The 17,189-nt window shown below is 45.9% G+C and overlaps 1 protein-coding gene across 1 annotated transcript; it reads left to right on the top strand.

Moving 5' to 3' along the window:
- The first annotated feature begins 493 nt into the window (after positions 1-493).
- MAS1 (MAS1 proto-oncogene, G protein-coupled receptor) lies at positions 494-16,546 on the top strand. Its single transcript, XM_017853501.1, has 3 exons — positions 494-655; positions 8,908-9,115; positions 15,398-16,546. The coding sequence occupies exon 3, from the start codon at positions 15,434-15,436 to the stop codon at positions 16,409-16,411; it is 978 nt and encodes a 325-aa protein (XP_017708990.1). The 5' UTR covers positions 494-655; positions 8,908-9,115; positions 15,398-15,433; the 3' UTR covers positions 16,412-16,546.
- The last annotated feature ends 643 nt before the right edge of the window (positions 16,547-17,189 follow it).

The following is a 17,189-nucleotide window of genomic DNA, read 5'->3' as shown; positions in this document are numbered from 1 at the left end:
TGAGTCTTACATACTACACTGAGCAGGATACTCTCCAAAACTGGGTTGCGAGAAGGGAACAAATCCTTAACTATCTAGCCACGTGTCTCTCGCATGTCTCTCTGGGTCTATACATAGACTCATCTCATCATTACAATGTTTTGAGTTAATATTATTAGCTACATTTTACAGGTGGGAAAACCAAGTCTTAGAGAGCTGGGCAGAGGTCACATGACTTATTAGACGCTGAGCAGGGAACTTGAGCTGGTTCTATCTTTCCACTACACATGCGGTTTTGCCCTTCCATGTGGCATTTCTCCAGGTCATCTTTCTCTTTAGCCCTGCCTGGCCTTAGTGGTTCAAGGTGGTCCACCGCTTTGCATTATCACCAGCTCACACCCCGCTCTGGATTGGCGTGAAGATTTTCACTCGAGTGTGTCACTGAATGATGCCATTGGAAGCTCTGCTGATAAGCGTGGGACCATCTGCTTGGCACATCTCAAATATTTTCAGCAGTGGGAGAGCAGCTCTAATTCCTTCAGAGATGAGAGGCTGCAGCCATCCTTCGAGATGTTGGGACCGGAGACCCTGCAGGCTGGCTGGGCATTGATGCCCCAGATGCGAAGAGGAAGCCAACCTGTGGCCACCTCTGACCCTTCCTGAGCAAATGACACCAGCGAGTCTGCTTCCCAGTTTTTCATTGCTTAGCTGTCCTTGACAACCAGAGTAAGATTTTCTCTCTTTAAAAACCTCTTTCTTGGGTAACTCTTTTCTGTGCTGGTTTTCTTTCTTTCCTTTTTTTTTTTTTGGTGTGTTGGATGTTTGCCGTTGGTGTGTGTTGGCAAAACTTCTCTTTCCTCCTGCCTTTGTTTTGGAAAATTTACTTCTTTGCTGAGTTAACTGTTCCCAGACATTGTTTTTCAACTTCAGGGTTGAAACTTCTGCAGTAGCGAATTCTTTTTTAACTCACTGCAGGGGAAAGAATCTTAGGATCAATTCATGGTTTGAACGGTGGGCTTGGAGGTTTTCACGGTTGCTTAATGAAAGCTTATAAATGATGAAGAAGTTGGGATTTGAAAGGGTTGTTACTGAACTTGATTCCTCTGGAGAAATCACTTGGCTGTCGGCCCTTGGGCATCACAGGGCAAGCTGCATTGATTTTTCTTTGTTTTTCCTTAGTGGGCCCTGGCATCAGTATTAGCTTCTGTTGCTTTCGAAGTCATGTGCAGTCCTGTGGTGACAAGGTGTTTATTAAAAGGAATCTCCTGCTCAGTCTTGATCTTTGGTATGAGCATCTTAGCAACACTTCCCAGCGAGGATACTTAGGAGTCATTTGGTGAGAGAATGGATAGTGTATTGTTAGATTGCTGTGGGTGCAGCAGTAAAAGGGTGGTAACAAGCTGGCCTCTGGCAGAGTGCCACGGCTTCGGCACCATTGATATTTTGGGCTGGGTAATTATTTACCATGTGGGCTGTCCCGTATATTGTAGGATGTTTAGCAGCATCTCTGGCCTCTACCAACTAGATACCAGTATCACACTCCTCTCCGTTGTGACAACCAAAAATATCTCCAGGCATGACAAACATCCCTTAGGGGACAAAATCACCTTCCCCGCTTTTAGTCCAAGGCTCTAAATTGATCCAGTGGTATGTTTGGAAAGGGAGCAAGACGTCTCTGCTTCTGCATGCAGATGGTCCTAGTGTGAAGAAGATGGGGATGATGCATTTAATACCAGGACAGATGTTCCTGCCCTGTACATTCCCATCAGAGCCCTTGCCTGCCATGGAAATTCCATCTCACAAATGGGTTTCTGTTTGTCCAGGTGACTGCACACGCACACAGGGAAGAATTTGCTCTTTTCTCTGGATCTGCGCACCTAGAAAGTCCAGCCTAGGGTCAGGCTGTCTTTTAAGTTGCCTGGGAACAACAGGCAGTTTCCGATGGCCCACTCCTCCAGCCTGAGTTCTGCTGGCTTTTTTATCTTTCCTTTTTTCTCCCTGCCTTTCTCCCCAGCCCCCTTTCTTTCTTCTAAGAGTGATGTGCTAGGCTGGGAATCTGGGGCCCTGGGAGGACTGTACTCAACTGAATGGGAATGTGGAAGGGGTTGTTTGTTTCTGAGGTCTCTAGAGAACACTTGAGCAGCATAAATGTATGGCATTTAGAACTCTCTGCCGACTCTGAGTCTCCTTGTTTTTTCTATCAGCTCCACCACCCATCTGCTGCTCTCACTTTCACTGAGAGGTAAATGCAGCCAGCAATCTCAAGTGGACCTGCTAGGACACAGGCTCTGCACAGCCCACATCCTTACCCATCGATGGAAACCACCATGCTTGTTTTCCCTGCGTGTTGATTCGTTATCTCAGTTTGGCATTTCCATGAGATTCATCCTGGCAAAGTGCTTTTAATCTCTAGCATTTCTTATACCTCAGCCTTTCAGAACTACATTAAAATGCCAGTATGTCAAGCAGTTAAGGCCCAGTGGGTTAATCTGCTTGATGGAGGGCTTGCTTCTCGTGGTCAGTTTGACTGAAAGTGCAGCTCCCAGGCCAAGCAGCCGTAGGCACAAGCAGAATAGGCAGTGATCTCTGCACTGTACTTTGATCAATGTCAAAATCCCTCTTCTCAAAAGTCTCTTCAGGATTCAGATGCGATACTGCCTATAATTCTTTGAGTTTTGCAGGAAGGTGGTGGGTATTAAGTCCTACTTTCCACCATGGTCATCCTGGCTTGTGGTGGCTTGTGTGAAGTGCTGGAGCCTGAATAGGCAAGGATCATCCCCATGGGGGCAGCCATGCCAGGGTGAGGGCAGTGGCAGTGGTGACATGGCAAGGGATGTCAGTGCTGAGCAGAGCAGGATATCTGCATGGCCGGTACAGGGAACTGGTGCTGGGTGTTGGATCTCCTGCTGCATGAGGTCTGTGTCTCAGGGTGGGGGGCAGGGGCAGCACTGTTCCAACAGGAAGTAAAAGAGTCCAGCAAAGTGAGGAAGGCATCTGTGCAGGGCAGGGGAGGAGCAGTGGCAGACATAGGCAACCGTTCATAGGTGGGTTGATCAAATGAGTAAATGCATAGAGGGCCATGGAAGCCAGGTTTCTCAGAGAAGGGAGTTACAAATATGGAGAGGGAGAAAACTCAAATGAATTCACTGGCGGTGGGTTAAAATTGGAGATATTGGGGTCAATTCATGATTATATGTGTATATTTTATAAAGATATACAAAGATACCAAAATACAGCTGTAGGTGTGTGTATGTATGACTATACATAAATGTATCTATGTACGTATATTCCTTAGACCTACCCCTGAGAGGGCCTGGGAGCAGTGACAGCCTTCTAGCAATGAGCACATTTTACACCCAGATCTTGGCTTCTAAATATAATTATTTACTAAAAGGAACCAGGGCTCCTTGGAGAAATGGCTGATTCTGGGCACTGGTGCAGGGGACATTCAAGATATGGTAAAGTGTCCAGTTTTTTGTGTTGAAGGCTATTAGGCATATTGGAAGAAATGTTGATCAGTGGAGAAGGTTGGATTGCTGTTTTGACCCACTGAGGCTGCTGTGCCACCATGAGACACAGTTGGAGAGACCCAGGGCTGTTGGTTATACGGGTCTGACATGCTGGGGAGATGTGTGAGCTAAAGCTGTGCATTTGGATTTCATCAGCAAGTGGGGATGGTTGAAACGGTGGGATTGAGCAAGACCACCCAAGGAGCTAGTCTGTAGAGTAGGAAGGGAAAAGGGTCGAGAATGAGCCTGCAGACTGGCCAACCTGGCAAAACCCTGTCTCTACTGAAAATACAAAAACATTTGTCAGGCGTGGTGGCGGGTGCCTGTAGTCCCAGCTACTCGGGAGGCTGAGGCAAGAAAATCACTTGAACCCGGGAGGCGGGGGCTGGAGTGAGCAGAGATGGTGCCACTGCACTCCGGCCTGGGTGAAAGAGTGAGATCCTGTCTCAAAAAAAAAAAAAAAGATTGGAGGCCAGTGGAACTCCAATGTGCAAAGGGCAGTGTAAGAAGGGATCCACCGAAGGAGACAGAAGAAGAACTGCAGGAAGGCAAGAGGAGAGCCAGAGGGAAGAAATATGCTAGGCTCTAGCATCATCTCAGAGACAGAGGCAAGGAGACGTGAAGTGGGGTTCCATAGCAACACTCACGCATCGGGGAGGGGCTCGAGCCCCAGATCTTGTCTCGCCCCCTTCTGGAGGACTTGTCTGAGAGCACTGTGCTGTTGAATGGATTGGCTCCTTTCTCTTATTTGTTCTGACAAAAGGATGTGCCTGAATTTCCCCCTCTGACATCAATTATTTTTACCCATAATGGTGAAGCATGGTGTCCTTCATCAGTAGATGTGTTTATTGATAATGGTGATAGCTAGGAGCCACTCTGTTTCGCAGAAGAAAGTGACAACAGAGACAGTATTTCTGAAAACAACTCATTCCTGTGTGTTTGTGTTGTTTTGGTTATAGGTTTGGTATTGGGTAGATGGTGCTTTAATAAATAAAAATCCATTCTTTGATAAATAGATCCATCCTTTGATAAATTAAAAAATCCATCTTTTAAGGATTTTAATTACTGACAACCCAGTTGATAGTGTGGTTGCTTCTGGTGACATAAAAGCCATTAATAAATGTTCCAAAAGTCTTAATAGCCCCATGAATGGGTGTGTGAACTTCACACACAGATGGACTGTTGACAATGAGCTGGCGTGTGTGTATGTTGGGTGGGGCAGGGGAGAGCTAGATATAGCGCCAATTTGGACCTGGAGCAATCCAGGCTCTGCTGCTGCCTTTGTTACTAAGTACGCAACCTTGGACTAGTCCTGAGTTAATTTCCTCACCTGGAAAAACAAGGGGGTGGTTTGCAGTATCTGCATGATTTTTTCAAGCTCTAAATCTTAATGATCAGCACAGGATGGTCTTTATCAATAAGGAAGTGTTTTTAAGAAAACTCCAAGCAGCATCCTTTCATGTCTTTTATAAAATACTCCAGTTTCTGGGGAAAAATAATTTGTAACATATAACATATAACGAATTGCCATATTTACAAATGTTTCTTGCAATTCAATAAAAGAAATGAACATAGAGTTTGAAAAAACAATCCATCGAAAAATACAAGTAACTGTTAACCTAAAAGAATGTCCAACCTCATTAGGAATCAAATAAATGCAAATTAAAACAAGGTATCTTTTATCACCTATCAAATTTGGGAATTTAAGAAACTGAAGATGTTGTAGAAAAAGAAACATATATGCTGTTAAAAAAATTTATATACTGTTGATGTTGGTATTAATATAATTGGCATGGTTATTTTGGATGACAGTTTGTTAATACACATTTAAATCTTGAAGAATGTTTATACCCTTTGGTCTAGCAATTCCACTTTTAGAAATATGTCCTAGGGGAATAATTAGAGATGTGCACAAAATTTGCATCCATGTAAATTCATGACAGTGCTTTGTTTTTAAAAATAGCGGTGAAAAATCAGAAGCAAATGGTATGTCCAAGGCTAGGGGATTACTAAAAATAGTGAAAACACAGTGGCTCATGCCTGTAATCCCAGCACTATGGGAGGCCAAGGCAGGAGAATCAGTTGAGTCCAAGAGTTCGAGACTATCCTGGGCAACATGGCAAAACCCTGTCTCTACAAAAAACACATAAAAATTAGCTGGCATGGTGGCGTGTGCCTCTAGTCCCAGCTACCTGGGAGGCTCACTTAAGCCCAGGAGATTGAGGCTGCAGTGAGCTGTGATCTCGCCACTGCGCTCCAGCCTGGGTGACAGGATGAGACTCTGTCTCAAAATTATAAATAAATAAATAAATCATGATACCTTCAGTTAGTGGTATTAAATTCATACTTTAAGAGTGTATCCTGACATGAGAAAATGTTTACAATATGATATTGAGTGAAAAAAAGGTAGAAAGGATACCAAAAGATTATAAAAATGCAATCTCAATTTTAAAAAAGACTGTGTATAAGACATTGAACAAAGACTAATGGAATATCCTAAATGTTGAATCAGGTTAATTTTTTAATAGTAGTTGTATGTGTGGATTTTCTGAATTGTCTTCAATGAGCACATACTGTTTTAAAATTAGAAGAAAGGCGATAAACATTTAAAAGAAAATACTCCCATTTTGTGTTCAGATTAAAGAGGCTATAAAATGAGCCCTGTTGGGACTGTAACTGCTTAAACTTCTTTTTGCCCGCTGCCCAGACAGAGCCGATTTATCAAGACAGAGGAATTGCAATAGAGAAAGAGTTTAATTCATGCAGAGCCAGCTAAACGAGAGACCAGAGTTTTACTACTCAAATCAGTCTCCCTGAAAATCCAGAGACTGGGTTTTTTTTGTTTGTTTCTTTGTTTGTTTTTTTGAGACGGAGTCTCGCTCTGTCGCCCAGGCTGGGGTGCAGTGGCGCGATCTCGGCTCACTGCAAGCTCCGCCTCCCGGGTTCGCGCCATTCTCCTGCCTCAGCCTCCCGAGTAACTGGGACTACAGGCGCCCGCCACCATGCCCGGCTAATTTTTTTGTATTTTTAGTAGAGATGGGGTTTCACCGTGTTAGCCAGGATGGTCTCGATCTCCTGACCTTGTGATCCGCCCGCCTCTGCTTCCCACGGTGCTGGGATTACAGGCGTGAGCCACCGCGCCCGGCCCGAGACTGGTGCTTTTTTAAGGATAATTTGGTGAGTAGGAGACCAGAGAATGGGGAGTGCTGATTGGTCAGGTTGAAGGATGAAGTCACAGGAAGTTGAAGCAAGTTGTCTTGCGGTCTGGGTGGGATCACAGAACTGGTTGAGCCAGATTACCTGTCGAGTTGCACCAGCTGGTGCATCAGAACGCAGGGTCTGAAAAAATATCTTGAGCCCTAATATTAGGTTTTACAATAGTGATGTTATCCCTAGGAGCAATTGGGGAGGTACAGAATCTTGTGGCCTCTCGCTGCATGATTCCTAAACCATAATTTTGAATCTTGTGCCTAACTTGTTAGTCTCACAAAGGCATTCTGGTCCCCAGGCAAGAATTGGGCTTGTTGTGGGAAAGGGCTGTTACTGTCTTTGTTTCAAAGTTAAACTTTAAACTAAGTTCCTCCCAAAGTTAGTTCAGCCTATGCTCAGGAATGAACAAGGACAGCTTAGAGTTTAGAAGCAAGATGGGATCAGTTAGGTGAGATCTCACACTGTCATAATTTTCTCATTGTTATAATTTTTGCAAAGGTGGTTTCAGGGTAATCATTTATTTAGTGGCAGAGGTCTCTGAACAGGCAGCAGTGGTTTGATCAGTCCCTGTGGACTACTTCACATGCAGAGACCACATAGTAGCAAAGTCACAACTAGAAATTAAACAAGCCTTTTTTTTCTTTTCTTTTCTTTTTGAGCTGGAGTCTCACTCTGTTGGCTAGGCTAGAGTGCAGTGGTGCAATCTGGGCTCACTGCATCCTCCGTCTCCCAAGTTCAAGTGATTCTCCTGCCTCTGCTTCTGAGGAGCTGGGGTTACAGGCATGCACCACCATGCCCAGCTAATTTTTGTATTTTTAGTAGAGACAGAGTTTTACCATGTTGGCCAGGCTGGTCTCGAACTCCTGACCTCAGGTGATCTGCCTGCTTTGGTCTCCCAAAGTGCTGGGATTACCAGCGTGAGCCACTCTGCCCAGCCTAAACAAGTCTTAATAAAAAATATTCCCTACAATATGGTGACTTTAATTTCTTAAATAGGAAAGGTTAGAGGCAGACTTGATTGGAAAACTTAAGTATAGAGAGGCTATACAAGGTAAAGTCTTAAAAATAGGATTGGGCCCCAGAGTGTAGTGGAGAGAGCTCCGGACTAAGATCAGGCACGCTGGGCTACAGGGCTTCTCAAACCAATTGTGAGGTTGTCTTGCCTCACAGGCTCTCCAGCAACCACTTACTAATCTGCGAAGTTGAGGGGTTTGATAGAACAGTGATTTCCAGACTGTGACTACTCCTCCTCCTCCCTCTTCTTCCTACCTCTTCCTCTTCCTCCCTCCTCCTCCTCCTCACTCCTCTTCCTCCTTCTCCTTCCTCCTCCCTCTTCCTCCTCCTCCCTCCTCCCCCCTCCTCTTCCTCCCTCTTCCTCCTGCTCCCTCCTCTTCCTTTGTCCTTCTTCCTCCTCCTCCCTCCTCCCCTTCCTCCCCTCTTCCTCCTCCTCCCTCCTCCCCTTCCTCCTCCCTCTTCCTCCTTCCTCTTCCTCCTCCTCCCTCCTTCTCCCTCTTTCTCCTCTTCCCTCCTCCCTCCTCCTCCTCCCTCTTCCTCTTCCTCCTCCTCCCTCCTGCTCCCTCCTCCTCCCTTCTCCTCCCTCCTTCTGTCTCCTCCTCCTTCCTCCCTCTCTCTCCTTCTCCCTTTTCTACTTCCTCCTTCTCCCTCTTCCTCCTCCTCCCTCTTTCTTCTCCTCCCTCTTCATCCTCCTCCATTCTCCTCCCTCTTCCTCTTCCTCCTCCTCCCTCCTCCTCCTCCCTCTTCCCCCTCCTCCTTCTTCCTCTTTCTCCCTTCTTCCCCTTCCCCTTCTCCTTTCTTCTCCTTCTCCTCCCTTCTCCCTTCTTTTTTTTTCTTACTATCTCAGCTTGTGGTCAGAAGTCAAGTGACCTGGATTTCTGCCTGGCCAACATTGTGATTAAGATCCACATAAGTTTCTGGGCACTACAGCCCTGCAGGACCCAGAGAGCACTGGACACACTGGAGCAAACGCAGATGGTAGGTCCTTTGGGGCTGTGCAACATGGTGGCTCTGAGCCTGGCGTGGTTATTAATCCTTAGGTTTTTCCCTCTAAAAAGGGGGCAATGACATCATGCTTATCAGCCTCCCAAGCTGATTTCAAGGCTCCAAAGCTAGGATGGAAGGAAAGGTGCTTTGGCCTCAAGAGCCCCACACCACGATATTCTCACAATCTAACTTATTTCTTTCACCCTAGACATCCCTTTTGTGAGAAGAAAGAGAGGAGGGAAGATGCTCTGTGATGCTTCCAGTAATGCTGACCAGTCATGGTGCTGTCACCTCCTCGTCTGTCTTTGCAATCTGTTCCCAACTGAGGTTTCCATTGCAGTGTTAACTGACCACTCCAGGGACCACTGAGGGCTGTCAGGATGAACTATCCTTCCACCCCAGCCTGTCACTGCCAGGTAAACATGCATCCCTGCAAATGCAAGTGCTGTGCAAGAAAAATGATTGGTGGCCGGGCATAGTGGCTGATGCCTGTAATCCCAGAACTTTGGGAGCCTGAGGCAGGAGGATCGCTTGAGTCCAGGAGTTTGAGACCAGCCTAGGCAACATGGTGAGACCCCATCTCTGTAAGAAATAAACAACAACGACAACAAAAATTAGCTAGCATGGTCATGAGTGCCTGTAGTCCCAGCTCCTCAGGAAGCTGAGGTGGGAGGATCACTTGAGCCCAAGAAGTCAAGGCTGCAGTGAGCTATGATTGCACCACTGCACTCCAGTTTGGGCAACAGAGCAAGACCCTGTTTCAAAAAAAAAAAAAGATAATGAAAAATGTTTGGCATGTCTGGGCAGACAGCCTCTGGTCCTAGAACTGGGTTGACACAGAGAGAAGTTATCCTACTGATTCACCCTGCAGTACAAGTGCCTACCTTGTCTGCATAGTTTTCTGAGATCTCAACTGTGTGGTCTTCTCTCTGCTGTTGGGGAAGGCTCACTGAGCCAACACGAAATTATTCTGAGCTAGACTGTTTTGTCAGCTAGCAGCAATTACCCTTCTATCCTCCTCACACTTCCCAACTTCAGATATCCCCGTCAGTCATCCACTGGCAGAGATGAAGAATACACAAAATGACCAAGGAGCTGGGGGAGGAAAGGGTTGGGGTGGCGAGCACATAGGGCCGGCTGTTGTCAAGGCATTTCTCGCCATCTGCTATTTCGCTTCAGAGACCGAAACTCAGTTGGTTGGGTAAGACTGGGAATGTGATTTTTAGCAATGTGTTCGTTTAAATAGAACCCCGCTATAAAACAATTTGGAGGATTATGATTCGTTTTTAAATGAGAACTAGTTTTAATGGAATTTTTATATGCATTCCAATCATGACTAAAATCTGCATCATGATCAAAGTCTGCCTGAATACTGTATGTGCTTCATGAGTTGTGCTCTAACCATTCGAAACCCGTGTTCATTAAGTGTAATGCCCTGCATGGAAAGTGGTGGTTTTCTCTCGTGGGGAAGCGGAGTTTATTCTTAGAACTGTTATAATGGGCTTTATTTCTTGGAACAGGTTGATAAGTACTTATTAAATGCTTACTGTGTGCAAGTGTTGGAGATTCAGACACAAAAAAGATGAAGTCCTGGTTTCAAGGAGTTTGCAGTTTAGTGGGTGTATTAGGATGCTCTGACTGCCATAACAAAATACCATGGACTGGGTGACTTACAAACAGAAATTTATTTTCTGACAGTTCTGGAGACCAGAAGTCCGAGATTGAGGCATCGTCAGGGCTGGTCTGGTGAGGGCTCTCTTTTGGTTTGCAGACAGCTGCCTTCTCCCTCTGTCCTTACATGGCTTTTCCTCTGTGCCCTCACAGAGAGAGATCTCTCATGTCTCTTTCCCTTCTTACAAGGATACCACTTCTATTGGATTAGGGCCCCACTCTTAGGACCTTATTTAGCCGTAATTACCTCCCTAAAGGCCCTATCACCGAATATAGTCACATTGAGGATTAGGACTTCAACACATGAATTTTGGAAGGGAACACAATTCCATCCACAACAGTCAGTAAGATATAATTTTAACTCTGAGGCTAGGCACAGTGGCTCTCACCTGTAATCCCAGCACTTTGGGAGGCTGAAGCAGGAGGATTGCTTGAGGTCAGGAGTTTGAGACCAGCCTGGCAACACTACAAAAAATTAAAAACAAAATTAACCAGGTGTGATGGTGCATGCCTGTTGTCCTAGCTACTCAGAAGGCTGAGAGGGGAGGCTTGTTTGGGCCCAGGCGTTTGAAGCTGCAGTGAGCAATGGTTGCACCATTGTACTGTAGCCTGGTCAACAGAGTGAGACTGTCTCTAAAAATTATTTTTTAATTAAAAAATTTTAACTCTGCTCTGTTACAAGGAGAGATGTATTGGCTATGAACGTAACGAGACCCCATCTCTACCAAAAAAAAAAAAAAAAAAATGAGCCCGGTGTAGTGGCATGTACCTGTAGTCCCAGTGATTTGGGAGGCTGAGGCAGGAGTGTCACCTGAGCCCAGGAGTTCAACCTCCAATGAGTTATGACCACACAACTGCACTCTAGCCTGGGCAACAGAGCAAGACCCTACCTCTAAAAAAAATAGTAATAATAATAAAGAAAGAAGATACAATTTGAAACACGTTTCCCAGCTGACTTTTGTGAATTTATTTGGAAACTTTTGGGGAAAAGAAGAAAAGTTGAATACAGAAATAGAAACTGGTATTGTAAAAGGACAGGGTAGGACAGGCCGCTTCGAAGGATGGGTCAGTAGTGAAACTAGAGCATGCCTTGAATCTAGGATGAGCAAGCAGGGTGACAGAGAAGGGGAGGCAACCCGGGGTAACTGAGAGCTCTCTCCACATAGCAAGAAGCTGCAGCTGAAGGACGTGGTCCACGAGAGATCCAGGGAATGGACCGGAGGCAGAAAGACAATCTTGTCAATATTCTCGAAAACTTGGATTAGGTCCTGAATTTATATTTCTGGTCTTTGGTTTAGGTTAGTAATTAAAAGATGAAAGCACTTGGCTTCCTTGCATAAGTGACTTGGATTTTGCCATGGCTGTTGACCTGTGATGGCCAACATGGGAGCCCCGAGTCACATGAGGCTCCTGAGCATAGGGAACCAGGCTCATTAGAAGCGAGAGGCCCTGCAAGAGTGAAATACCCACTGCATCTGGGGCACTTAATGCATAGAAAAGAACATGAATACCTCATCCATATTTTTTGTATTGATGACGTGTTGAAATAATATTTTAAACACATTAGGCTAAATAATGACTCCACTCCCATAGTCAATATCAAGTTCCAGGTCTCAGCCCACTTGAACTTGCAGTAGGATTTAGCCCAGTTGATCACACTTTCTTCTCCAACTCATTCTTACTTGGCCTCCCAGGAGCTCTTCTTCCCCAATTGTCCCCCTGCCTCTCTGTCAGGTCATCCTCAGTTTCCTCTCCTTCTTCCTCCTCATCTCCCCAGCCTCTAACTTTGAAATGCCTCAAGGCCCAGTCCTTGAACCTCTTCTCCTTTTTAATTGTATTTCACAGATACTCTCATCTCACCTCATGGCTTCAAATTCCACCTGTTTGCATACAACACCCACATTTGTATCCTCAGGCTACAACTGTCGCCCAGGCTCCTGACCTCCCCTGGACATGGCCTGGCTGCCTCACAGGCTTCTCAAACTCCACAGGCCCTGCTAACCCACTCCACCTGCACCTGTCCATTCAGCAAATGGCTAAGCACGTATTCTCTCTTTCTACCACAACACATGTCTCTTCCGTCAGTGAATCAAATCAAAGACCTCCCACCAGATATTACTACCTCTTCCACAACCTGTTATGCTAACATCCTCCCTGTGTCTAGGCCAGTGCCTTCACCTCCCACCTGGCCTCCTCCTTCCTGCCATGGCCCCTAGAATGTCACCTGAACACAGAGGCCATACCGAGGCTGTTCATGCCTCAGTCCCCCAAGTTAACCACATTCCTCCTCTAAGAACCTCCTGTGGTTTATTGGCTCATTGGTAGTAAAAGCCCCAGCCCGCAAAGCCCGTTTGGACCTGGCCGCCAAAGACCCCTGCCTTCAGCACCTGACCATTCTCCTTGCCAGGCCGTTCCTGCCTCACTGGCCTTTTTTGCGGTTCTTCACTCCTGGCTGCCTCCTGCTTCTGGAACTTTGAACTTGCTGTTCCCTTTGCCTGGAATACCTTTCCCCCAGGAATCTGCAGGCCTCGGTCGCCTACTTCCTTTGTGTCTTTGCCCAAGTGTGACCTCATGAGTGAGACTTTTCCTATCACTCTGTGGACAATGGAACCCCCAGGTCCCTGCCACTCCTTTCCTTTAATGCTGCTTTACTTTTTTCCATAGCACTGTTTATGCGCTGACATCAGTTTGGTTGTTGTTGCTGTTATTGTTTTTTGCTTACCAACTGCCTCCCCACTGGGGTATAGACTCCAGCAGGCTGGCACTTTGTCTGTTTTATTTACTGCTGTGTCCCAGTGCCTAGAACAGTGCCTGGCATGGGATAAATGTCGGCGGGGAGAATTGGGGGAACATGGTGGTCTTACTTGGAAACTTCTAACAAGGCCTGGTCTCTACAGCAGGCCTTTGGTTAGCTAAGACAGGGCATGTGAGCTCTCGTCCTGTGTGGGTTCCTATTGGGGTCTCTGTCTTCTAATTATGAAGTAAAAGGAAGCTCTCCTCCAGTGAAAGTGATTTCCTGCATCCCATTAGAACAGCTGAGGGAAGTGTCAGTGGGAGAGGTGTGATCGGGCCCACGGAGGCAGAGGCCTCCTTGGAGCCTGGATCACATTGCTGGAAGGAAACACCTGTTTCGCCAACCCAAAGGCTACCTGCTGGCCCAGGATCCAGGCCCGGCTGTACTGAGATCGCAGCTCAGGGCCCTGCACGTGCTGGGGTTCTGCTGACTCGATTCTGGAAATGTCTAATATCACCAGAGCCATTCGAGTGCCACAAAATAACACATTTATGTATTATTCTGCTTCCGGTGAGCTCATGAGGAAAAGACAGATATCTACTAATTAAAAATATTCTTTTGATCAGCCAGCATGGTGGTTTATGCCTGTAATCCTGGCACTTTGGGAGGCCGAGGCAAGCGGATCACCTGAGATCGGGAGTTCGAGACCAGCCTCACCAACATGGTGAAACCCTGTCTCTACTAAAATACAAAAAATTAGCCGGGCCTTGTGGCACACACCTGTAGTCCCAGCTACTCGGGAAGCTGAGGCAGGAGAATTGCTTGAACCCGGGAGGTGGAGGTTGCAGTGAGCCAACATCTCGCCACTGCACTCCAGCCTGGTGACAGAGCAAGACTCTGTCTCAAAAAAAAAGAAAAAAAAAAAATTTATTTTGATCAGCTTCCTACCGACAAAGTTCAGAAAACAAAGAACAATGTTTTACTATATACACATACATATGCATGCACACAAACTAGAAAAAAAATTTTTTTTGAGACAGGGTCTGCTCTGTCACGCAGGCTGGAGTGCAGTGACATGATCACAGCTCACTGCAGCCTCAACCTCCCGCGCTCAAGCGATCCTCCGACCTCAGCCTCTCAAGCAGCTGGGACTACAGGCATGTACCACCATGCCTGGCTAATTTTTGTATTTTTTTGTAGAGAAGGGGTTTGCCACATTGCCCAGGCTGGTTCTCAAACTCCTGGGCTCAAGCAATCTTCCTGCCCTGGCCTTCCAAAGTGCTGGGACTGCAGGAGTAAGCCACTCTGTCCCGCCTAAAAAAAGTGTTTAAAAGCCAAGGACAAGTTAGATTTGGAACAAGGGAAGTGATCTCTGTTGACAGCCTCCTTTTCCTTCCCAGTGGTAGGGTGTTTTGTTTTAGCAAGAGGGCAGAGCTGTGCATATATTCATTTTGTAATTGGTAAAATGTGAGGGAAAGTTTCTGAGAATCTTTACTTTGCAGCCTCAAAAGCTAAGCATTTTTCCTGGTTTGGGTGAGTGCTTTGTCTGGCATCTGGCGATGGTGTTTCCTGCACCGTCTGGCCTGTGGTCTGTGGGGATGTACATACATCTTGTTAGGGCTCTCCATCTACTCCACACATGGCTTGCCTGGCTTATGTAGTCTGAGCAGGTGCCCAGCTTTGTCCCAGATACTGAAGCCATGTAAAATAAATGCCTTTTGATTGTTCACCCTTTAAGCAATATTGGTACAGTATTAAATCCATTGTCCCAGGCACTCCCTCTCCTTCCTGCTTATGGCACTTCGTGTATTAAAAAATGACAATGGCAGCATTGCCCAAACATGCATTTTGTCATCAAGTCTTAATGCAGTCAACCTGGTCCCTCAGGAAAATGAATGGAGGCCCAGAAGATGAAATGATTTTCAAAATGCCATTAGGAAAGCTCGGGCCAGAACTGGAAATGGGTCCTGCCCAGGGCACTCGGCCACTCTTGCCTGGCCGTCTCCTTTTGGGCGCTAAGCCACAAGCACACAGTGATATAGGATGAATGGCTACCACTGGGGACCCAAAAGGGTCATTCGATCAGTTCTCTCTTTTATCAGGTCTAAGTTCTCTTTCTTATCAGGTCCGAAAGGCCTAATCTTATCACTGGGAAAAAGATGACTGTACAGTCTGTTAAACTTTTTTTTAATAACATGAAGATTATGATTTATAGCTGAATTTCTCCCTTTTATTCCAATCCAACAATTTTCATGGCTTTTTGTGTTTGTTTTTGTTTTGGACACATTTACAGAAAATTACCTGAAGAGTTCCAGCCTGAGGCCTCCTCATGGATGGGTCAAACGTGACATCATCTGTTGTTGAGGAACCCACGAATATCTCAACCGGCAGGAACACCTCGGTCGGGAATGCACATCGGCAAATCCCCATCGTGCACTGGGTCATTATGAGCATCTCCCCAGTGGGGTTTGTTGAGAATGGGATTCTCCTCTGGTTCCTGTGCTTCCGGATGAGAAGAAATCCCTTCACCGTCTACATCACCCACTTGTCTATCGCAGACATCTCACTGCTCTTCTGTATTTTCATCTTGTCTATCGACTATGCTTTAGATTATGAGCTTTCTTCTGGCCATTACTACACAATTGTCACATTATCAGTGACTTTTCTGTTTGGCTACAACACGGGCCTCTATCTGCTGACGGCCATTAGTGTGGAGAGGTGCCTGTCAGTCCTTTACCCCATCTGGTACCGATGCCATCGCCCCAAGTACCAGTCGGCATTGGTCTGTGCCCTTCTGTGGGCTCTTTCTTGCTTGGTGACCACCACAGAGTATGTCATGTGCATCGACAGAGAAGAAGAGAGTCACTCTCGAAGTGACTGCCGGGCAGTCATCATCTTTATAGCCGTCCTGAGCTTCCTGGTCTTCACACCCCTCATGCTGGTGTCCAGCACTATCTTGGTGGTGAAGATCCGGAAGAACACGTGGGCTTCCCATTCCTCCAAGCTATACATAGTCATCATGGTCACCATCATTATATTCCTCATCTTCGCCATGCCCATGAGACTCCTTTACCTGCTGTACTATGAGTATTGGTCAACCTTTGGGAACCTACACCACATTTCCCTGCTCTTCTCCACAATCAACAGTAGCGCCAACCCTTTCATTTACTTCTTTGTGGGAAGCAGTAAGAAGAAACGATTCAAGGAGTCCTTAAAAGTTGTTCTGACCAGGGCTTTCAAAGATGAAATGCAACCTCGGCGCCAGGAAGACAATTGTAATACAGTCACAGTTGAGACTGTTGTCTAAGAACAGAGGGAAGTTGTGGATAACAATGGTGGAACACAGGTCATTTTTAGCTTGTGCTTGGAATATAACTTAAGTATCTCCTAAATGTGATACAGAAGGACATCTCATCCAATATGCATGAGATACTAATTAATGATGAAATTGAACTCTTGTACTGTATCTTCTGGAAATGACCTGTCATTTCTGTACTTGATAAAGACTCTTTCTATTTCTTTCAGCTCTTTTGGCAGCATCTTACCATGAACCACAAAAATGACTCTAGCAGGAAGATTTACAGATGTGTACGGGACAAGGTAACAAAAGTATTTGTTGGAACTTGAGGAGGCAGCTTGATGTAGCAGGAAGAACAAGGGTCGCTTCCTGTGTGACCTCAGGCAAGTTGTTAAACCTCTCAGAGCCTCATTTTCTCACTCATAAAATGGTTGCAGCAACAGTCTATACCTCCTTGGTCTGCTGTGAGGATGAAATGAGAAGATGAGGCTTGCAAAGCACCTGGCACATTGTGGATGCTCAACAAACATCGGTCTCTCCTCACTCCCTTCAGTGGTAGACAATATAAATTTTTGTTTCGTAAAGCACACACACACACATATACACAACTCTATCATGTACAGAAGTTATTATGTGTTTTTATGTGTTGAATGTAAATTTACGAAGGTCTTCTTTTTGCTTGCAGCATGAAAGCTTTTCATGGCATTACCCCTCTATTGAAAAACATTGCGGATGTTATGATCTAAGCAGCCATGTGCTAGTGCATCATTTCAGGTTAAGAAGAAAA

Source organism: Rhinopithecus bieti, unplaced genomic scaffold (genome assembly GCF_001698545.2).
Source record: "Rhinopithecus bieti isolate Rb0 unplaced genomic scaffold, ASM169854v2 scaffold_37503, whole genome shotgun sequence".
NCBI classification, from domain to species: Eukaryota; Metazoa; Chordata; class Mammalia; order Primates; family Cercopithecidae; genus Rhinopithecus; species Rhinopithecus bieti.
The sequence above is the reverse complement of the archived record's forward strand: the minus strand, read 5'-3'. Positions and strand labels throughout refer to the sequence as shown.